Source organism: Apodemus sylvaticus, chromosome 7, assembly GCF_947179515.1.
Source record: "Apodemus sylvaticus chromosome 7, mApoSyl1.1, whole genome shotgun sequence".
Lineage (NCBI taxonomy): Eukaryota > Metazoa > Chordata > Mammalia > Rodentia > Muridae > Apodemus > Apodemus sylvaticus.
Window position 1 is genome coordinate 20,662,925 of NC_067478.1, and position 19,925 is coordinate 20,682,849.

The 19,925-nt window shown below is 47.8% G+C and overlaps 1 protein-coding gene across 1 annotated transcript in view; it reads right to left on the reverse strand.

Moving 5' to 3' along the window:
* The window catches only part of Slco2a1 (solute carrier organic anion transporter family member 2A1), an 81,541-nt gene that overhangs the window by 29,485 nt on the left and 32,131 nt on the right, over positions 1-19,925 (reverse strand). Inside the window, exons 2-3 of the mRNA XM_052187502.1 lie at positions 13,324-13,461; positions 9,771-9,942 (exon numbers count right to left, since the gene is read on the reverse strand). Coding sequence (XP_052043462.1) covers positions 9,771-9,942; positions 13,324-13,461 — 310 coding nt within the window. The remainder of the gene's footprint in view (positions 1-9,770; positions 9,943-13,323; positions 13,462-19,925) is intronic.

Here is a 19,925-nt window from a genome sequence, read left to right on the forward strand (position 1 = left end):
TGAGTTTCTGGCTATTTTGATCATACCTCCATAGTCTGCTTTAGGATCCTCAGGCCCAGAGGGAAACTTCTCTGTTGTTTCCTGGGGAGACCCTGAAGCCCTGCAGCCTTATTTTCTGGGGTTCAGTGAAGATCCTGCAGCAGAAGAACAGGCTCAGCCCGCTATGGCATGGCTGTTCCTGAAGCTGGGGATTAACAGACTTAGTCGGGATGATTCTAGGAGGGACTAGAGCCTAGGGGGGTAGTACCCGGAGATCTGAGGCAGAGAGTGACTGGGCACATCAGGGCAGCCAGGGGCATTCCTACCCTGGGGGTTCAGCTCTAAGGGTAAGGGTAAGCCTACGCCAGGAGAACCACCTAGTGCAGGACTTGGGAAACTACTAACTAGGGTAGGACTGGATGGATCCCTACCCTGTTTACGTCCATGAATTTTATAGCACACACCTGGACACTTTGGTCTCTACTCCTATGGAAACTCTGGTGTCCTGTAACAGTCCTTGAACAGCTTCACAGTCTCTGGAAATATTTGCTACCTGGTACTTGAATTAAAATGTCTGCCCGTGGCCTAATATGGTTTTCAGCCACTCCGGCCACTAAAGCTTTCTATAATCAAAGCTTCTGGATATACACAGATATAACCCAGACATAAGCAGAGCTCTTGAAGGATGGGTATCTGGGGGAGGAGGGAGTTCTCCTACTCATCCTTCTCCTCACTCCCACCCCGGGCTAGGGAGAAGACAGGGAAGGGATATATAGAACATTCCAGAATACCCACAGCCTTTGCTAACAGCGAGGTCCTGGGCTATGGGTCTGTTGACTGTTGCATTATTTTCCCCACTTCAATGTCCGAGCTTCCATCTTCTGTGATGATGGACAGCACAGGCATGGAGTTCTTAAAATTCCCCTGGTCGTGGAAGAAAGAAGGTGCCCACTGCCTAGGTGTGCCTGGGCTGTCCATGTCAAGCCTTTAAGTCACAGGAGGTGTCTGGGCAGTCACCAGCCCCAGTCTCACCAAGTTCAGGAAGAGGAATGGAAGGTGACTTTCTGGCTTTCTATGCCTTCAGGAGTCCACTGGCTAACGGTTTCTTCAAACCCCAATCTACAGTGGGATAGTGATTGTTTCCTAGGATGCCCAAAGCCACTAGAATAGCAAGAAGCCTTTCTTCTCCACCTTGAATCACAGCTTTTAAAGAGACCTTCCCCTGTCCTAGGTAGGACTGAGACAGAGTTACCAACCATCCAGGAAGACTGACTCAATGGAGGAGCAGGAAGGAGCTTGTCTCTAACATGCTGGCAGCAGGCCCGCTACCTGGCCTCATTGTTGAACAATGGCTACATAAGTTCCCAAGGGCCAAGAAGGTAGGGAGGAGCCGGCCACACTTAGACTCCTACTAGAGGCCCAGGAGAATGTTTTCAATTCTCCTGACTCGCCCACAACACAGATGCGCTGTAGTTATAATTTCAGTCCTAATAAGCCCTTATGAAAGACACACAATACAGAACTTTTATTTATAAGCCTGAAGCCTAGATTGGGCAGAGTTACACTAACGTATTCCCTAGCTCTGCGCCCCCTTGTTACTTGCTGTCTCTTCTGGCTAAGAGGTTCTGGTCCACGGTAGCTTTCTCCTCCCATCTCTCCCTCCTCTTCCTTCACCTCCCCCTACCTGCAACCCCCTCTCTTGAACCTCTAATCTCACCCTTCTCCCTCCGCTGCCCAATCACAGGCTCTAGTCTTTTATTGACCAGTTAGAATGGGGAGAAGGTACAAGGCATCCCTTGAATGTGTGAGGATCTGCTCGTCAGGGGGCAACCACATTTTGAGGAACCAATATTTAGCATTAGAATACAAGCAGCGTCAGACCAACCCACTACAGTGTTCAAAGAACCAGAGAATCGACAGCCTAGGTCAAGAGCTGGTGCCTTGTGAGAGCTGCAGTGGAGACGCTTCCTTCACCAGCCCTAGAGTTCTGGCCTTCCCTGGTGCTCAGTGCAGCAGCTGGGCTCCCCGCTAGCTGTCATCCCGCCAGGTTATACCTATCCTTTCCTATACCATGACTTTAAGAGGGTCCGCATCAAACCGCATTCGCTTTTGGTCTGCTCATCTGTTCAGGACCGTTTTTCTTTTAGTCGAGTTAATAGCATGCATGTGTTTTGTGATATTTTCCTCTCTTGTATTTGTTTGTTTTTCTTCTTCCTTTATTTTTCATATTAAACAATTCCAACTAGCCAGGCTGTGCAACCTTTACCCTAACTACCCACCCACTCACCTCAACACACACTCTCCCTTTACCGTCTATACATACCCTATCTCAGCCCTCCGGCCAATCGCCACTCCACCCGCATCCTCTCGTGTGCACGCTCATCCCGCACATCCCTTCCCCCACACTTCTTCCTACATATGTTTGCTTCAGGCTCCTTCCTCCTTCCCGGATACTGCCACCTCCTCACAATCCCCCTACCTCCCTACCTTCACCCCTGCATCCACACACTCCTGCCTCCAGTACCATCTCCACATACACCGGCTTCCTCTCCTCTCCATGCCCAGCCACCTCCCTATGTCATGCAACATCCGCATGTGGAGATGCTCTGTCCTGCACATACCTACATGTTATAGGCACACTCGGGCCCCCTGCACACCATGTGCCCACCCCTGAGTTCCCACGGCTTCTGGCATCTCCATGTCATGCCACGGCTGGGTATTTGCCACAGAGTGATTCTGTCTGAGGCCTGGGCCTGGCCCACTTCCAGGTTTAGGAGATGGATTTAACTCTGGAGGCCGAGAGCTGAGGAAGGAAGGGTTGAAGTCATTCTGGATCCTGAGGTTCTGCTTTCCGTGTTTTCCCTGTAGCCACCTTCCTAGGGACATCACTGAGAACACAGGCTAGGGACCAGCAGCCTCAGACATCAAGGGCTAGGAAGGGCTTCTTCCCTTTCTTTGCTTGATTGCTCCCAAAATACAACGCTTCCCCTCCTCATTTCCTGCTTAGCCTTCAAGAAACTTCCTGCCCCGGCAACTATTGTCTGCCAGGCTAACTTCTGAAAGGACTAGACTGAATCTTTCACAAGGTTACACCTAGCCCTTCAAAACACTGATTTGCAAAAGTCCCCTCTCTTCTCTCCTAGGGGAACTGGTCTCACGCTGGCTTGTTTCCCATCCACAAAAGCCTCTCTGTACCTTCTAGACATGGGCTTGGACGCGGAGACTTTGGCTGGGTAGCTGGTCTCTTCTCTCAAGGCGCCAAGGCACATTTCTGGACCCCACTGACATTTAGAAAATCTAAACATCCACAAATGTCTGCATAGACTCTATTAAATTGGCAATTAGTTGTAAAGGTCTTCGTGATTTCCCACAACGCTCGGCCTTTCTTCAGTTTTTACCCCCCTCTGACGATCATAGCTTCCCTTCATTTCCCATGGTCATTTCTAGTGCAGCTCTGCTCAGAGGGGGGGAGAAATCAGTAAATACACAAGAGGAGAGGAGTGGAGCAGACACTGATCAATAACAGATTTCAAATGCGACAGCAAGGCGAGCAAGTAGAAGTTTCCCCAATAGCCTCCGCGAACCACGCTCTGAATGTCTATTTCTATTCCAGGAACACAGAGTGAAAAGGTATTGTTGCTCCTGTTTTACAGATAAGGTTCAGAAAAAGAGGAGTATCTCCCCTAAGAAGAGTTGGAAAGTGATGGGATTTGAGTGTCCATGCTCCGTCTACCAATGTGAGTGAGGATTTATCCTTTCCTATGCTGTGACGTTAAGAGGCTCCGTATCAAACTTCATTCAGCACCCTCTGGGAACTAGTCAGAACAGCCAAGTTCTCATCCAGAGGGACCGCATGCCCAGATGAGGGTGTGTTGGAGAACTTAGCATGAAGACTAGAGATCACCTGCAGGTCCTCCCACGCTATCCAGGCCGCAGGAGCAAAGCATTTGTCAAAGGACACAATGTGCGTTCTCACTGAGGATTCTGAGGGACTACCTGTTTACTCAGTGTCCAACAAGCCCCTTCCACACTACCACATGAACAAGAGCCACCACGTCACAATCACTGCCCATGCCCGTCACTGGGCTAAATGCAAGGACACGGGGCCTCTGTGGCCACCGTAGCATACGGAGAGGTGTTTCTCTTTTAGTCGCCCCCTAAGGTATGAGACGCAAAAGCAAATAGGAAACTATAGCCTGAGGCCGTAGTTTCCATGAGACAATCTCAATGGCCAGTCTCAGCCCTAGGACTGTCTGGCTCCAGAAGACAGTTCAGACACTCTGACATTTGGGTGTCCCCCCCACTCTGATGACCTCCCATAATTCAAAGTTGAAGTTCCCATAAGAATACATTGGAAGTGGAGTCCCAATCACATTTATCTTCCCTGAAAATGAGATTGATGAATATTTTTATCTAGACACATGAACACGCCATCCTTCCACACTGCATCAGTACCCAGTACATGGCCCAACTGGAGCACACGAATGTGACTCCTGGGCCAAGGTCCTCCTCAGTTTATTGCCTGACACGGGGAAGGCACCCCCAAGGCAGTCTACCCCTGAACGCTTCCAGCTGTTGCTTGAGTTTCAGTCAAAGCAAGTGTTCCCTTGTTGTTGCAATCCGAGTGTGCACAGACAGGAGGAACAACAACTGCCCAGTCCCTTCTCCCAGCCGGTGCACTCTGTGGTCCCGTCAGGCAAGCTGTGCTCTTTCTAGTCTAGATGATTTGGGCCAGGAGCACCGGGGTTAAGACTGGGCTGGTAGTGACTTCCTGTGATCTGGGTTTTGTGGTAAAGTCCAACTCAATCTGAACAGCCATCCCTAATAAGGAGCAGAGGGAGGCCATCGCTAATTTCCCTCCCGTGGCTACATTGTGTAAAGCAAATGCCACGGGCTGTGGGCCCAGGCCGCAGGGAGCCGACCAGCCCCGAGTGTGGTGTCTGGCAAAGTGCCCTCCCCTCAGCCTGGCCCCAGTGCTCCAGGCTCCCTTGCTGATCTCATTAACCCTGTCTTCATGCATCAGAAAGGTCAAGTCCTGATCCTCCATCAGAGCTGGTTTTCAATGCCTCAGCCAGAGAAAGGGGAGAATGACAGGGCAGAAGCCACAGGTTTGGGTCTGTCTTCTGTCCTTGGCTCTCAAGAAGCAGAAGCTCTCCTGAGGCAAGGCTCAGCCTTTAAACAGTCAAGGACTGTGACATGCCTATGGAAATGACCAGTGCACCGGGAGGAAGGAGAGACAGTACCAGAACCTTGCAGATACTTTATCTATAGACCCTTCCCACTCCCCACCCCCTTCAAACCAACTACCCATTTCCAGCACAGGCCTCACAGCCCACAGAGGAATTTCCTCGGCCATTCTAAATGATTCATCTCTGGCACTTTATGTCTACTTTTAGAAGAGCCTGAAGTTCAGGCAAACAGGAATCTGTCCCTTTGCTCAGCACATTCCTGGGTGGCTCACCCATCCTCAGCTAACAGCAGACAGATCGACTACAGTTAACAAGGATGAACATTTGCAGCGTGGGCCCCCACTGCTGCTCATCACAAAGCCATCAAGACAAGGGCAAATTCATCCTGAGCCAACAAGTTGATACAAAGTTATCTCCAAAGCAAGGATGATCCTGGAGCACCAAAGTCTAAGTTAGGATAGAAAACAAGATGTTGCCCTGTGGGGCCATGCCACCTGACAGAAAACCTGGTAAGGCCGAACGAATTCAGGAACCCCGGCAATTATCATAATTGAGAACTGTAGGTGTTTAAGTCTACTCCGGACTAGGTCCCTGTCCTGGAACGTGTCACCCCATGGAGAGGACTGTGGCTATCAGTCATGTAGGGACAACACTTGAAGCCCTTCCACATGTAGATGAGGCATCCCTAACATCTCAGACCAAGCCAATAGAAAGCATCTGCCTCTAGATCCCACCCTACCCTAAAATGTTTATAAGAGCCTATCCACAAGGACTAAAAGGCACGAGTTATTGCACCAAAGATCGTCTGAGAGAACCTGTCTCATCAAGCTGTACCATCCAGGGAAGCGTTCTCTCTCCTGAAGCTTTTGCCTCTGGAAGCCGCACAAGTCTATGGCAGTCAGCCACTATTGTGGCTCCTAGATGCCCGCTGCATCCTGCCTCCTGCCACTGACCCCAGAGCAGTGTCAGCTATGGAAGAGGCCTGGCAGCCCGCCTTGCTTTGCCAGCCCCCCCCCCACACCCCAGGGAGCTGCAACTCTTTGGTCTCGTTGGCTGATCCAGCCTGACGAGAGCACCGATAGCACCCGGTCCACAAACTGGTGCTAGCCAAGACCCACTCCCAATCTGTCCACATATAACTTACAGAGGGCAAAAGTCCCACTACAATTTGCTCCATGGTCACATGATAAAACATACAGGGGGGAGGACCCACAACAAAGGGGACGGGGCCACATTCTTAATGTTTGAGCTACTAGAGCGATATCAAAAAAGACCACACACATAAATATATTTAAATACTGGAAGGCATCAAAGAAACATAGCTATGTATACATCTATCAGTAAAAAAGCATTTAAGAAATCACAAAATTGGGGCTGAAATTTTTGAAACAAATCTTATCACCTAGAAATTAGCAAAACAGAGGGGGCTCTTAAATTTAACATTACCGAAGGGCTTGGTTCTGATTTGCAAAGCTAGAGAGGGACTCTCAGAATGGGAGGGCGTACTTCAAGGAAATCACTAAGAAGATGGCACAGAGGGACAGACAACCCACTGAAAGCTTCAGTGAGGTTAAGGGATGAGGGTGATTGACTGTATAGCCACATAAAAGTTCCAGAGTGAAGAGTGAAGAAAATCAGGAGCATTTGTGACTGACAGGATTTCAGAATTAAATAAGAATTTTGCTTATATATCCTAAGAACCTCCCTCACAAAAACCAAACCTGAACTCCCAGACAGATATGGATTAGCCCACATTCAAACATGTTATAGTGGCAAAACAAAGATGAAAAGAGAGGTCAACTAGAGAGATTGAAACCAGGAGGCCTAAAAATAAAGTGCTGATAATTAGACAGAGAAGGTCCATCAAGAAACGCCAAAACACAAAGGTGTGCCGTCTTCAAAGTTCTATGCCTCGTTTCATAGTTGTTTGCAGCTAAACCAATTCAAGAGCAAGGGTGAAAGGAAGGTCTTTTCTGACATTGTATCACTGCAAGGGCTCATCAAAGTAACAACAAAGGATCTATCTCAGGAAAAGGGAAACATTGTAGCAACAAAGTATGTTAAACACCCTCCCAACACAGTGATCACAGAAATCCATAGCCTTATGGGTAAATAATAATGCTGATCAGGGTTCAGAGAGTGAGGTAGGAGTGTCCACTGCACTGGGCGGCAATGATGGACGGTGGGCATTAAGGCATCCGGGGACTATGCTCTCCTCGATGATAAAGGCTTTCATCAGCCTAGAGCCTGTTCAGTCATCAGTCAGAGTTAAACACAGGGCAGCAGTGAGCCACACTGTTTTTAAGAGTGAGAGGATTACACATGACAGGTGTGCCAGTTGATTATGGGCTTAATACAGTTCCAATCAAAATTCCAGAAAAATATTTTTCTTTTGAATATAAACAACTAGATCTCAAAGTATACACACACACACTCACACACACACACACACACACACACACACACACACACGGAATTTAATAAACCACCGGGGAAGGAGGAGCCTGCAGTACTGGCAAAGGTGGCACCCAGATCTGTGGATCTGTGGGGTGGGAAAGGGAGTCTGGCTATGAACCTACCGACATGGCTTTCTTCTCTGGGTTGGTGGTAGAACTCAGGGCCTGGTGCATTTCGGGCCAGCTTTCTACCACTGACCTGCAGCCTTAGCCCAAGACAATTGATCTGCTATAATGGTACAAAATTATGGTATGGTGAAAAGACAGTTTTTGTAATAAGTTGTGCTGGAAAAGAAGTGACATTCATGTACAAAAGGGAAAACCTGAGCGTTTATAAATGAATGGTTAACTCAAAACAGATCGTAAGTCTACATGCAAATGTAAAAAATGGAGGCACCCCGTGAAAGTGCATAGAAAATCTCTCCTGGGGTGAGGCAGAGGTCTTAAGTAGAGTACTAAAAGAATGAGTCATGGAAGGAAAAAACAAGAAAAAAATGAATTTCATCAAAATTAAAACCTCTTTCTGTTCTGGAAGTGATATACAGTCTGTTAAAGAGTATGCATGCTGAGTTAGAGACTGGGAGGAAATATTTGTAAAGCTTATATCAACAAACAGCTATCTAGAATTTGTATAAAGTCTCAAACTAAACAATTTAAAACAACAACAATTTATAATTAGTTAATGGGTCGGTAGAAAAGAGAGCAACATTTTCTTCAGTGGGGAAGCCTGTGGTAAGGTGTCCACAGTCTTATGAATAAACCTTCACTTACATTCCTTTAATCAGCCCTGATGAAATTCACACATGCGCGTGCACGTACACAGGCACACACACACACACACACACACACACACACACACACACACACACATGAGAAACAGTAGAAAAGAAACAGGATTTAGTTAAGGCTGGGAGAAAGAACATGAATATGATCAATGCACATCATGTACATGTATGGAAATGTCCCAATGAAACCTATTCTGCATTAATTAATATATGCTAATTAAAATAATTTAAAGATAAGATCTAAGGAAAAGCTACCTTTCAAATGCCATGCTTAACCACATAAATTCTTGGTCTATTTCATTCTGCCACAAGACATCCCAATAAAACGCAGAAGTTTGGGTCACAGAAAGAGCTTCGGAGGTTCAGGAGACAAGACCTCCCCTTCTTTTCTCTTTAATTAGACACTTAAATAATGAAATAGTATCCGAGTACCTTCAACTGTCAAGACCTACTATGCAGCCATTCCTTCCCAACTAAAACATTCTCTTCAGGTTAGAGGAAGAAGGGAACTTGTATGGCTCAGAAGTTCATGAAAATTACAAGATTTACAAAGCTTCCTCCAAGGTCATACAAAGCAGGAATCAATTGCTGTGGGAGAGGAGACTCTCTGTTAGAATCACCTACAAGTTTCCAGGAACCTCTAAGGATACAGCTTTTGTGAGTCTTCACCCAAGATGGGTGCGCCTTTCGGTGATGTGGCTGCCTTTCAATTACCTATATTCCTATAATCTCTGACCCATACTCCGGTAATTAACCTGAATAAATTTATTAGTTCACCAACTACAGTTGAGTAGAATTTCGGTCGTTATAGTGTCTTATGTGGAATGATCACACATTTGTTCATGTTTCTCTAGGAAAAGTTACATAAGATCTCATACTATAACTTTTTTTCTGCACTCCATTAATGTCCTGGCATCAACAAGTGGGCTGTACAAACCATATGTAGGTTGAAGTAAAATTGACAGGTGCAACAGTCATGGAACGTCAATAGCCCGCCCCCAACCCCCAAACTTCATTATGTTCCACACTCTGGTCCTCTGTTTTCAAAGCCTCTGTGGGTTCTGGCTCTAGGCAGGTAGAGTTTGGATTGACCCGGGCACAAAGCACAAGGAGTCACGGGAAAAGACCAGCAACACATCCTCAACAAGCCAGGAACCAGGTAGCTGGGCTACTTCATATTTCTGTATGCTTCAATATCACTTCAGATGTGGTCTGGAGAGAAACTGAACTACTAAAGTCAAGGACAGTCTCCAGCGGGAGAGAGAAGGTGACTCAGAGAGGAAACCCCGACCCAGGAGCATCACCATCTGCTCTGTGCCGTGCTCACCCTGCCTCAGCTCCTCCAGGCAGGAGCCACTCACCAGCAGTAGTCGGCGATGATGATGCGTACTGATAGGGCTCTGACAGGAAGTGTGGGAGGGTGAGGACAAAGGCCCCTGCAGCCAGGAGGAGACCCCCTATGCCGATCATCCGTGGGCGGTTCACGCGGCTGCCAAAGTAGCTGACAAAGATGATGAGGGTAGCGTTGCTGATCTGCAGAGGAAAACAAGGGATCCAGTGAGAGCCAGGTCTCACCCTTCTCCAGACCAGAGGAGACCCCACCATAGCACACCTAAGAAGAACAGACAGGGAAGGGGCTTCCCAGCATGAGTGTAGTCCCTGACAAAGCCACGCTGGCCTTGCCCAGATATTCACAGCATCGACTTTCCCTCAGAAACCCATCCTGGCTGGACTCAGCTTTTTGGATCGACCCAATTAAATTATCTGAAAATATGAAGAACTAATCTAAATATTGGGCACTATTACACAAACCTCAGTATGTGTGTAGGGTGCATGTGTCAGCAAGTGGGTGTGCTTCCATGCATAAGTGTGTGCTATTCTCTCTCTCTCTCTCTCTCTCTCTCTCTCTCTCTCTCTCTCTCTCTCTCTCTCTCCCTGAAAAGACTTTTTAGGGCAAAAATCCAAGCCTCCAATTCTGGTTGGCTGCTGGAGTAGCATCTATTTTTTTTTTTTAAATTAAACTCCTAACTTGAATGAGGTCCAAAGTAATGGACTCAGGGACTCTAGACTGAAAGTCAGAGTAACACCCAAGCAACGTGCCTGGCCCTGTGTAACTTCTCTCAATTTATACTTTCTGAAGGTTAATTTTTTGTCAACTTGACACAAACTCAGGTCATCTGGGAAGAAGAAACATCAATCAAGAAATCTGGGCAAATCTGTGAATCTGGGACATCTTCCTTGATCAATGATTAATGTGGGAGGACCTGGCCCACTGCGGATGCTGCCATCCCTGGTCAGGTGGTCCTGGGTTACAATAACAAAGCAAGCTGAGTGAGCCACAGGAGGAAGCCAGCGAGAAGCTTTCCTGTGCAATCTCTGCCTCTGATCCTGCTTCAGTCCCTGGCCTGGCTTCCTGTGACCATGGTCTAGTATGGAAGTGTAAGCTAGATAAGCCCTCTCTTCTCCGCGTTTCTTTTGGTCATGGTCTTGATCAGAGCAACCGACAGAAAACTAGAACTTGACAGTCAAACAGTAAGTGTCATAGTTCCATCCATGAAGTCAGGAGGTAACCTGAACCACAGAGGCCCATTTTAGATTGTCTACGCCATCCTAGAACAATCTTCTAGAAGAATGGGCTTCTGCCCCAATAACTCTGCATCTAACCCACCCCCACCCCTATCCTAAACACTTCAAAACAAAGGACAAGGACCGGACCACTTCCAAGTCAGTCCAGTGTGGACATCAGGAACACTATGTTCCTGATGGTCCTTAGAAGGAATGTTTCTTTGTGTCCACCACTTTGACCCTGCATGTCCTTCATCTCCCATGCCACCTTCTCATGGAGCCTACAATCTATCTATTAGAGAGTTATTTCAACACGTTTGTCTTAGCTTTTTGTCCGTCTGTTCCTTTCTGCCTCCCCAGCATCTAGGACAGTGTCTGGCCCAAAGTTGCTGCTCATTAACACATGTCAAGGAGCATGACCGACAGACAGAGGCTGCGGCACAGGAGGGTGTGAGGGCATGAGAGGTGTATGGGGAGGTAGCCTGGCTTTAGCAGGGAGTCTTCCGGCTTTAGGGTTCTAGAACATTCTGCGGCGGGTATCCAGAGAGAGGGAACGCTTCTTCTGGAGCTTCTAGGGTTTCATTTCTTTCCTTTTTGTTTCTCTATTATTATTATTATTTTTTTTTTTTTTTTGGTACGTGGACTAAAGTGTTGGACCATTTCAGCTGTCAGCTGACTCGAAAGGGCATGTGCATGACGGATGGTGGAGGGCTCCAAAACAAACTGAGGAAGACAGGTCTGGGCATGTGGGCCTGCACTCATCTGCAGAAGCCAGGGTTGGTTTCTTTGTGGGTCACTAGATCTGCTCAGGTATTAGCTTTTGCTCCGAAGCTTTTCTTCAGCAGAGGAGTACCTTTGATAAAGTTATTCATTCTTTTCCCGTTTAAAGTACACCTCAAAACTGCAGTTGTTCTAGCCCAGGAGAGGACTCCAGGCCTCACCCTCAGAGGGCCTCTAGGGCTCCATCTACTCGCTGGTGTTAAACATTTGCAGTCTGACATAAATCCCATTGACAGAACACTCTGCCCTTCTGTGTCTCAAAACCAAAGGGCTCTAGAGGGTCTGGAGAGATGGCTCAGCAGTTAGGAGCACTGACTGCTCTTCCAAAGGTCCTGAGTTCAATTCCCAGCAACTATATGGTGGCTCACAACCATCTGTAATGTGATCTGATGCCCTCTTCCGGTGTGTCTGAAGACAGCTACAGTGCACTCATATAAATAAAATAAATAAATCTTTTAAAAGGGGAGGCTCTAGAGACTAGGGGGTTGACACCTAGGGATCTAGGGATCCAACCCACCATGTCTGTGCATCTTTCAATGTCATGTCAGAGTGGACAATAGAAGCAGCTGCTTTCCAAAGCCAAGGCACCCATGGCTTCTCGGTTGGAGCCCCTCCACCTTCCCTTGAACTGCCATAGGCATTCTCTCTGTGCCCTTCCATATCACCTGGGCCCAGGAAGGCTTTGAAATTGGAGCTTCAATCTGAAGGGCTATACTCACCACACACTTGGATGGCCTTACTTGCCTCTGTACCAGGCTGGGCTCTCTTTACACATTCCTCAACACACACACACACACACACACACACACACATACACACACACACACACACACACGCGCGCACACACTTCTCTCTCTCTCTCTCTTTCTCTCTCTCTCTCTCTCTCTCTCTCTCTCTCTCTCTTTCAATGCTCTATTCCAAGCATTCATTCAATGATGCAGATAAAAGTTTAGGTGTGGGAGTCATGGTGGTTTTGGGTCGTCTTGACTGCTGTAAGAGAGGGTCTATCCCGTATGCTAATTTCATTTGTTTAGTCAAGGAGCCTAGAACTTGGTGCGAGAAGAACCCAGAGACCATGTCTGCACTCGCCAAGAACTGTGAGTGACTTGTGATACATCCAAGGGCCAGGGCCGGGCTTTAGTGACATAAATGTCAAAGGTTTGTTTCCTTGCTGTCTGTTGTCTATGAGGACAATGTTAAATCAAAGGCCAAAATTTAGGGGTGGTGTTTTGCACTAGGATACATAACCCAGGCCCTGTTATGCAACTCTCCTAGCATAGTATATGCAATGGAGGGCGGTCAAGAGCTTCCCACTCAGGGCTGGAGAGATGGGTCAGTATTTACAGCACTGTTGCTCTTGCAGAAGACCCACGTTCCATTTTCAGTACCTCCATAGCAGTTCACAGCCATTGATAACTCCAGTTCCAGGAGATCCAATGCCTTCTCCTGGTCTCCTCAGGCACCAAACATCTATGTGCTACACATACATGCATGCAGGCAAAACACTCACATATACAATAAGCAAATCTGATTTTAAAAATCTTTTAAAACAAAGGGTCTTCCACTCACCTCATTCAAACTGGAGATGAAACCGGAGGAAGAACTGGACAGCCCAAAGCGTTTCTCAATCGTGGTGAGGCTGCTCTTGAAGTAGGCACTGTACAGCAGCTGGCAGAGCTGCAGGAGACCATGGCAAAGCACGAAGACCTGGGTGACAGAGGACAGGCCTGTGAGGTCTCTGCCTGCCCACCCTTCCATCCAGGGCTTTCTGGGGCAGTTGGCACTGTCTCCTGATTAGAAACACTTCATGGACAGTTCTGAGGGTGAAATTCTATCAGATACCACATATTCTACCCCATGGCAAATGGTCTGAAAGCTGAAGTCAGCCCCAGATTTACCAGGTTTTTCCGAGACCCTGTCTCTTGTCTCCTAAGTTGCCTCGAAACTATCTCTGAAGCTGAGCATGACCTTGAACTTCTGATCCTTCTGCCTCTACTCTCATAGCTGAGCTCATAGGCCTGTGCTACCATATTCTGGTTCTATGCTGTGCTAGGGGTTGAACCTAAGGCTTTGTGCAGACCAGGGCAAGCATTCTACCCAAAGAGCTATAGCTGTTGCCACAAAGAGCTCACTAAAACCACGGGGAATGCCATCCCCAAGCAAGGTCCCTTCTTAGACAAGTGTCAAGGGCCTTTACCACCTCAAGTTACTCCCTAACCATATGGAGATTTTGTCATGCACTGCTAGCTGGTCTTCCTCCCGTGCCCTGAGAGGGCGGAAGGTCATCCTCTACTCAATCTGGACTTTGGTTTGGATGCTCCACTTCTCCTGTCATGTCCTCCATTCCCAAACTCCAAGGCCCAGGAAGTTTTTATATCTCTAGGAAGGTGGTTTGGCAGAGTCCTCCAACCACCCACTTAGAGAATATCCTCATTCTGTCTTACCGGGCTTTTATCAGGGCTTTCTTGGCCTCTCACCATAAACATTTCTGACTGGTCATGTTCCCCTCGGGATGGATGTTCAATGGCCTTGGAGAAATGCCCAAAGGATAACTGCCACTCTGTCCCAGCTGGCCTCACATGCCTTGTCCTGTGTGTACCTAGTAAATGTGAGTTCCATACTAGACAGGGTTGGATATCGTCTTGTAATATGGAAGAAGAATTTGATGGTGTCCTCAGCTCCAGGCTGTGTCCTCCTGGGATCTCAGCTGTTGCATGAACAAGGACCAAACAACAAGTCCCACGTCCTTAAGCTGTGCTTGGGAAGTTTCCCTTGGGTAGCGTTTTTCCTCCAGGGATGGGTAGGGTACGGTTATGTTTCATACTCTGCCAAAGTGGTTCTCTGAATTGAAGAGCTGGTGTCTGAGAAGAGCAACTGAGTCTCCACCCTCTTTGTCATTTCCCTCCAAAACTGCGCTGGGTCTCTCTGCTGGGGCCTCTCTCCAACTTGTAGAATTTCCTAGCTGCTAGAACAGAGCCTTGGCAAGGCCACCGTGAGGCTTCTGTGACAGAGTCCAGAACTCACTGCATGTCCATCTGTACACATGGCCTCTAAATTTAAGAAGTCCACAGTACTCAGGAAAACAGATATCGTTCCAATCTTCTACCTGCCTTTGAGCCCCGACAACTAGCTCCCTCCTCACCAGAAGCAGCCTGTCCGGGGGTCAGAGGGATCTTTCCAGTCCTGCCTCTCAGAAAGTGTCCCCCGTGTTTCCTTTCATTGGCTGGAATAGTTTTAATAATTTTAAAAGAATTGTTTCTTTTATGTATATGAGTGCACTGTAGCTGTCCTCAGACACCCCAGAAGAGGACATTGGATCTCATTACAGATGGTTGTGAGCCATCATGTGCTTGCTGGGAATTGAACTCAAGACCTCTGGAAGAGCAGCCAGTGCTCTTAAACATAGAGTCATCTCTCTAGCCCCTATTTTTAATATATTATGATAAAATAGTTTTTGAGACTGAGTGTTTGTTCCAGTTTGTTTTCCAAAATGGAGAAACCGCAGACATTGCAGAAACTCAAACAGGGATTTGAAGCAGAAATCATGAGAAGCATTGCTCTCTGACTTTCTCAGACTTGTTCTCACAGAGCTAGCTTCCTTACACAGTGCAGGACCACCTTCCCAGGGAATGATGCTGTCACAGTGGGATGAGCTCTCCTATATTAATTTGCAATCAAGACAACCCCTCACAGACATGCCCACAGATCAACTGAATAAAGGCAATTACTCAATGAATATTCTTTTGAGGGGCGTGATTCTAGGCTATGTCAAGTTGACAGGTGATGCTAACTAGGCCAGAGAATATTACTGAACAGAGGAAAAAGGTGTCACTGATGGTATTGGTGTTGCCAGGGAAGTCTCGCACAGGACATTCTAGAAGAGACCAGGTCAGACTCCCACAGAAGTTGAGCTGTCATTGACTCTAAATGGAAGAAAGTCCAAAAGCCAAGAAGGCAAGGCCAGAGGTGAAAGGGGGCCCTGGAGAAGCACGGTGTGAAAAGGATGGTCAGCGGGTTCAGAGTTAGGACACTTGAGTTTCGAGAAGACCCATCTCCCTTCCTCTCAATTAGTAAGGAATTAGCAGGCGTGAGTAATCCCTACCAATTTCCTCCGTTGTCTCCTGAGAGGAAGACAGGGATGGTGGGAGAGAAACTGCCTCAGAGCCTTTCCTGAAAGATATGCCTTTGCTATTTCCAGTAAGTACTGGATTTCCGCATCTTCACCCCTGGGTTTACAGTATGGACCTTTTCCATGTCCCTTTGCCACAATGCTCATGTCAGTGGTGGCCATTGCAGCTGTGGCCAGACCGGGCTCCTCACGGATGCTCAGACAGAGGTGCTGGCGTGGGTCTGAGCCCCACGCTCCAGGGAACGCAGCAGGTGAGGGCAGATGGGCTGTGTGGCTACAACAGCAGGAGAAAATGCCAGGGAAAGAGAAAGCCATAGAGGGGTGGGTCGGCGGAGCTTGTTGGAAGGACCACTCCCAGGGTCACAGGCACAGTGTGGGGGGGGGGGAAGTGGTAAATGCCACCCCCTGAAGAGGGTGTGGCTTGAGGGTACACGTAGATTGACAGTGGAGAAGTGGGGGCCTGTTAGCTGGGTTACAGCCTCCCTCTACCTCACTTAGGGCAGTCATCCTGGTGTACGCAGGTTTAGGTTTGGGAGTCAAATGGACCTAGGTTCAGATCTTGGCTCTACATGGAATCTTTGGCTACCAATGGGGTCACTCCGAGCCACAGTTCTTTTAACAGTACCCAGGAGCTGTAACACCCTCGTGGAAAGGATTATCCAAGGGTTGGGTTTAGGATTCTGGACCCACAAGCTGCCTAAACTCATTCTCTCCCTCCCATCTCTCTCCCTCCTAATAATGGACTTCTCTCTGGCTTTCAAATCTGTGCCATGAGAGGCAGAGGCTGCATGTGCTACAGTCAGGGTGTTACAAAGACGGCTCATTGCTCCACACACTCCAAATCCAGTGGGATTCCGAGGAGAAAATCGTACAGAGATTGTTGCATACATACTACAGCTCCCACCCCTCAGGAAAATCTGCAATCACGTTAGCATGTCAAAGGTTTCATTAAAGACCTGCTTGGCTTTAGCCAATTCCTCGCATATTTCTTTGTGTGTGTGTATGTGTGTGTGTGTGTGTGTGTGTGTGTGTATGTGTGAACCTCCAGGTATTGTCCCTCAGGAGTCACCTGCCTTGTCTTTTGAGACCAGGAGCTCGTGGGTTAGGCAAGGCTTGCTGGCATGGAGCCCCAGGGATCCACTGCGTCTACACCCCAGCACTGGGCTCACGAGCACACAGTGCCACACGTGTTTCTTACATGGATGCTAGAGATTGAACTCTGGCCCTTCTGCTTTCGAGGCAAGTTCTTGACTTGCCTGAGATTCCCCAGAACTCTGGCCCACCCTTCTTTATCTATGAGAAGCTAGGTGTTCTGTTCCACTCCATTAACAAAAGAAAGACTGCTCCAAAATACTTCACAGAAAGATAAGGAGAGGCAAACAAAGGTGCCTTCCGAGGGTTACTCTGATCATCGACTTTCCGTCTCCTCAATCTATTCTTGTTCCTTTCCCAGGCATTTCTTCCTCCTATAGCTTATACAACACATAAGCTCTCTTCTTTTCAATATTCCCCTAACAAGCTCTAGACTTCCAGGAGAAAACCTGACTGGAGATTTTTAGAACAAATCATCCCCCGGTGCTTGAAGCAATACCTGGCTCAGAGGAAGGAAGTGAAGGCCACATTTTCAGAAATGGTCACAATAACCTGTGGCCTAGAGTCTTCAGCCATCAGAAGAGCCATTCAGGGTACTGCAGGTTCGTCGTAATGACCAGTGTTTGTCATTTATAAATGTCCCCTTTGACGTGGCTGTAATCTGTAAGCACAGTTCGTCTGTCTCCCCTTTCTTCCTAGGCTCACCCAGAGTGGCTCCTGAGTATTCCAAATGCAAACTACAAAAGTTAAAGATTTGCAACTATGTATACAGGGACTTTCTGATGTGGTTGATGTCGTCTACATTTTTATAGCAGTAATATTTATACAGGTAGAGCTTGTACTTAAAGTCTGTGCATTTGATTATAAGCAAACTAGACCTCAATAAAATTGACTAAAGGAAAATTTCCTTGATGACAGAGTCACAGGCAGGAAGGTTTTCAAAATAATATCCTGACACTTTGAAGGGCATTCCGCAAAGTTTTCTGGTTTTGTTGTTGTTTTAAAGTATGAGCATTGACAACATTGTGAGAATGTTTGCTTACTCAAGGGCCCTATGCGGAAAGGTTCAAAACCCAGGTAAATATTTAGATTTGTGTGTGCATGCTAATCCAGGAAGGGAGGGAGGGAGGAAGAGAGGGAGTGTGTGTGTGTGTGTGTGTGTGTGTGTGTAATTAACATGGCACTCTTATAGGTACATCTTACAGAGATAGTTAGCAAACGCATCCCCTCCTGGGGAACTTTTCTTGCAGACCTGGATGTGAGGGAGACTCTCAGACATCCAGATGTGCAAGTCACGCTCACAGTTCCATTCCTCAAGCCCCATTCCTCCATCCTAACAAATATGGAGGGTGTGGCAGGGAGAGTAAAGGAGAAAGAAGCAGCGAAATTGGAGTGGCCATTAAAGACCTAAGGAAGGCTGAGAGCATGTCCATAATGGTAGAGAGAGGTCTGGGGCCCAAGGCAAGCTTCAGTGACATGCGGAGGACAACTGTACAGTGAGCACCCAGGGTGAGGGACCCTGAGAACTCAGGATAAATGGGAAGGGGTCAAAGGATGCCCCAGACAGTTTTGTTTGGTCTATTTTCATTGTTATGCTCATGACTTGGCTTTTTGGTTTGTTTTTGTTTTTTCCTAGTCTAGACATAGACTTGGACTTGCTTGGAGCTATAGGGTAATTGGCATTAGACCACAGAAGCACTGGCTGGCCCTGAAGCTGCCAGGCAGGTCTGATGCATGGACCCCCAGCTAATGGCTGCTCCTGCTGTCACCCAGCTCTGACTTGGTGAACATAGCTCTAAGGAAGACTTTCCCCTCATGAGCCCTAATGACCGCTAGGATATGATTTCACTGGGGTGGTTCAGACTGGAGCTGGTTAGCAGGATAAAAAGCCTTAAGTGGCCAGAGGTAGCCTGACCGAGCAGCAACTAATGACCTTCCAGTGTTTCTAGGTGGCAGCTGTGTCCCAAAGATTGTCATGGTGGACTAGAAGGAGCAGTCCTTCCCAAAGGAGGGAAGGGTAGAGGGAGGGAGGGAGGGAAGGGAGAAAACAGACATAGAGAAACATTCCTCTCTTGCCATGTGAATGTTGGGTGTTTCTGGGTATGCCCAAGCTGCTCTGAGTCCTCTGCTGCCTGCTTTAGCTTCTTTGTCCTCAGAGAGGACTTGGAGATAACTCAGCCTGTGAGATGTTTGTATAGCAGCCAACCAGTCCCCGAAACCCATGGAAAACCTCCCAAAGATCTGGGTGTAGTGGTGTGCATTTGAAATCCCAGTATTGGGATGGCAGAGACAAGGGAATTCCTGGAGCTTGCTGGCTAGACAGCCTAGCCTGGTGGAAGAGACTGAGATCCTAGAGAAAGATGCTGTCCTAACAGCAACAGCAACAGCAACAGCAACAGCAACAGCAACAGCAACAGCAACAGCAGCAGCAGCAGCAGCAACAGCAACAGCAGCAACAGCAACAGCAGCAACAGCAACAGCAGCAACAGCAACAGCAACAGCAGTAACAGCAACAGCAGCAACAGCAACAGCAACAGCAGCAACAGCAACAACAGCAACAACAGCAACAGCAACAACAGCAACAGCAGCAACAGCAACAGCAGCAACAGCAACAGCAGCAACAGCAACAACAGCAACAGCAACAACAGCAACAGCAGCAACAGCAACAGCAACAACAGCAACAGCAGCAACAGCAACAGCAGCAACAGCAGCAGCAGCAGCAACAGCAACAGCAGCAACAGCAGCAACAGCAACAACAGCAATAACAACAGAAACAACAGCAACAGCAGCAACAGCAACAGCGGCAACAGCAACAGCGACAACAGCAACAGCAACAACAGCAACAGCAACAGCAACAGCAACAGCAGCAACAGCAACAGCAACAGCAACAACACACACCCCTAGACTCAGAGACCATTCTCTTCCTCTTCCCTCTCTAAACTGGAGCTGA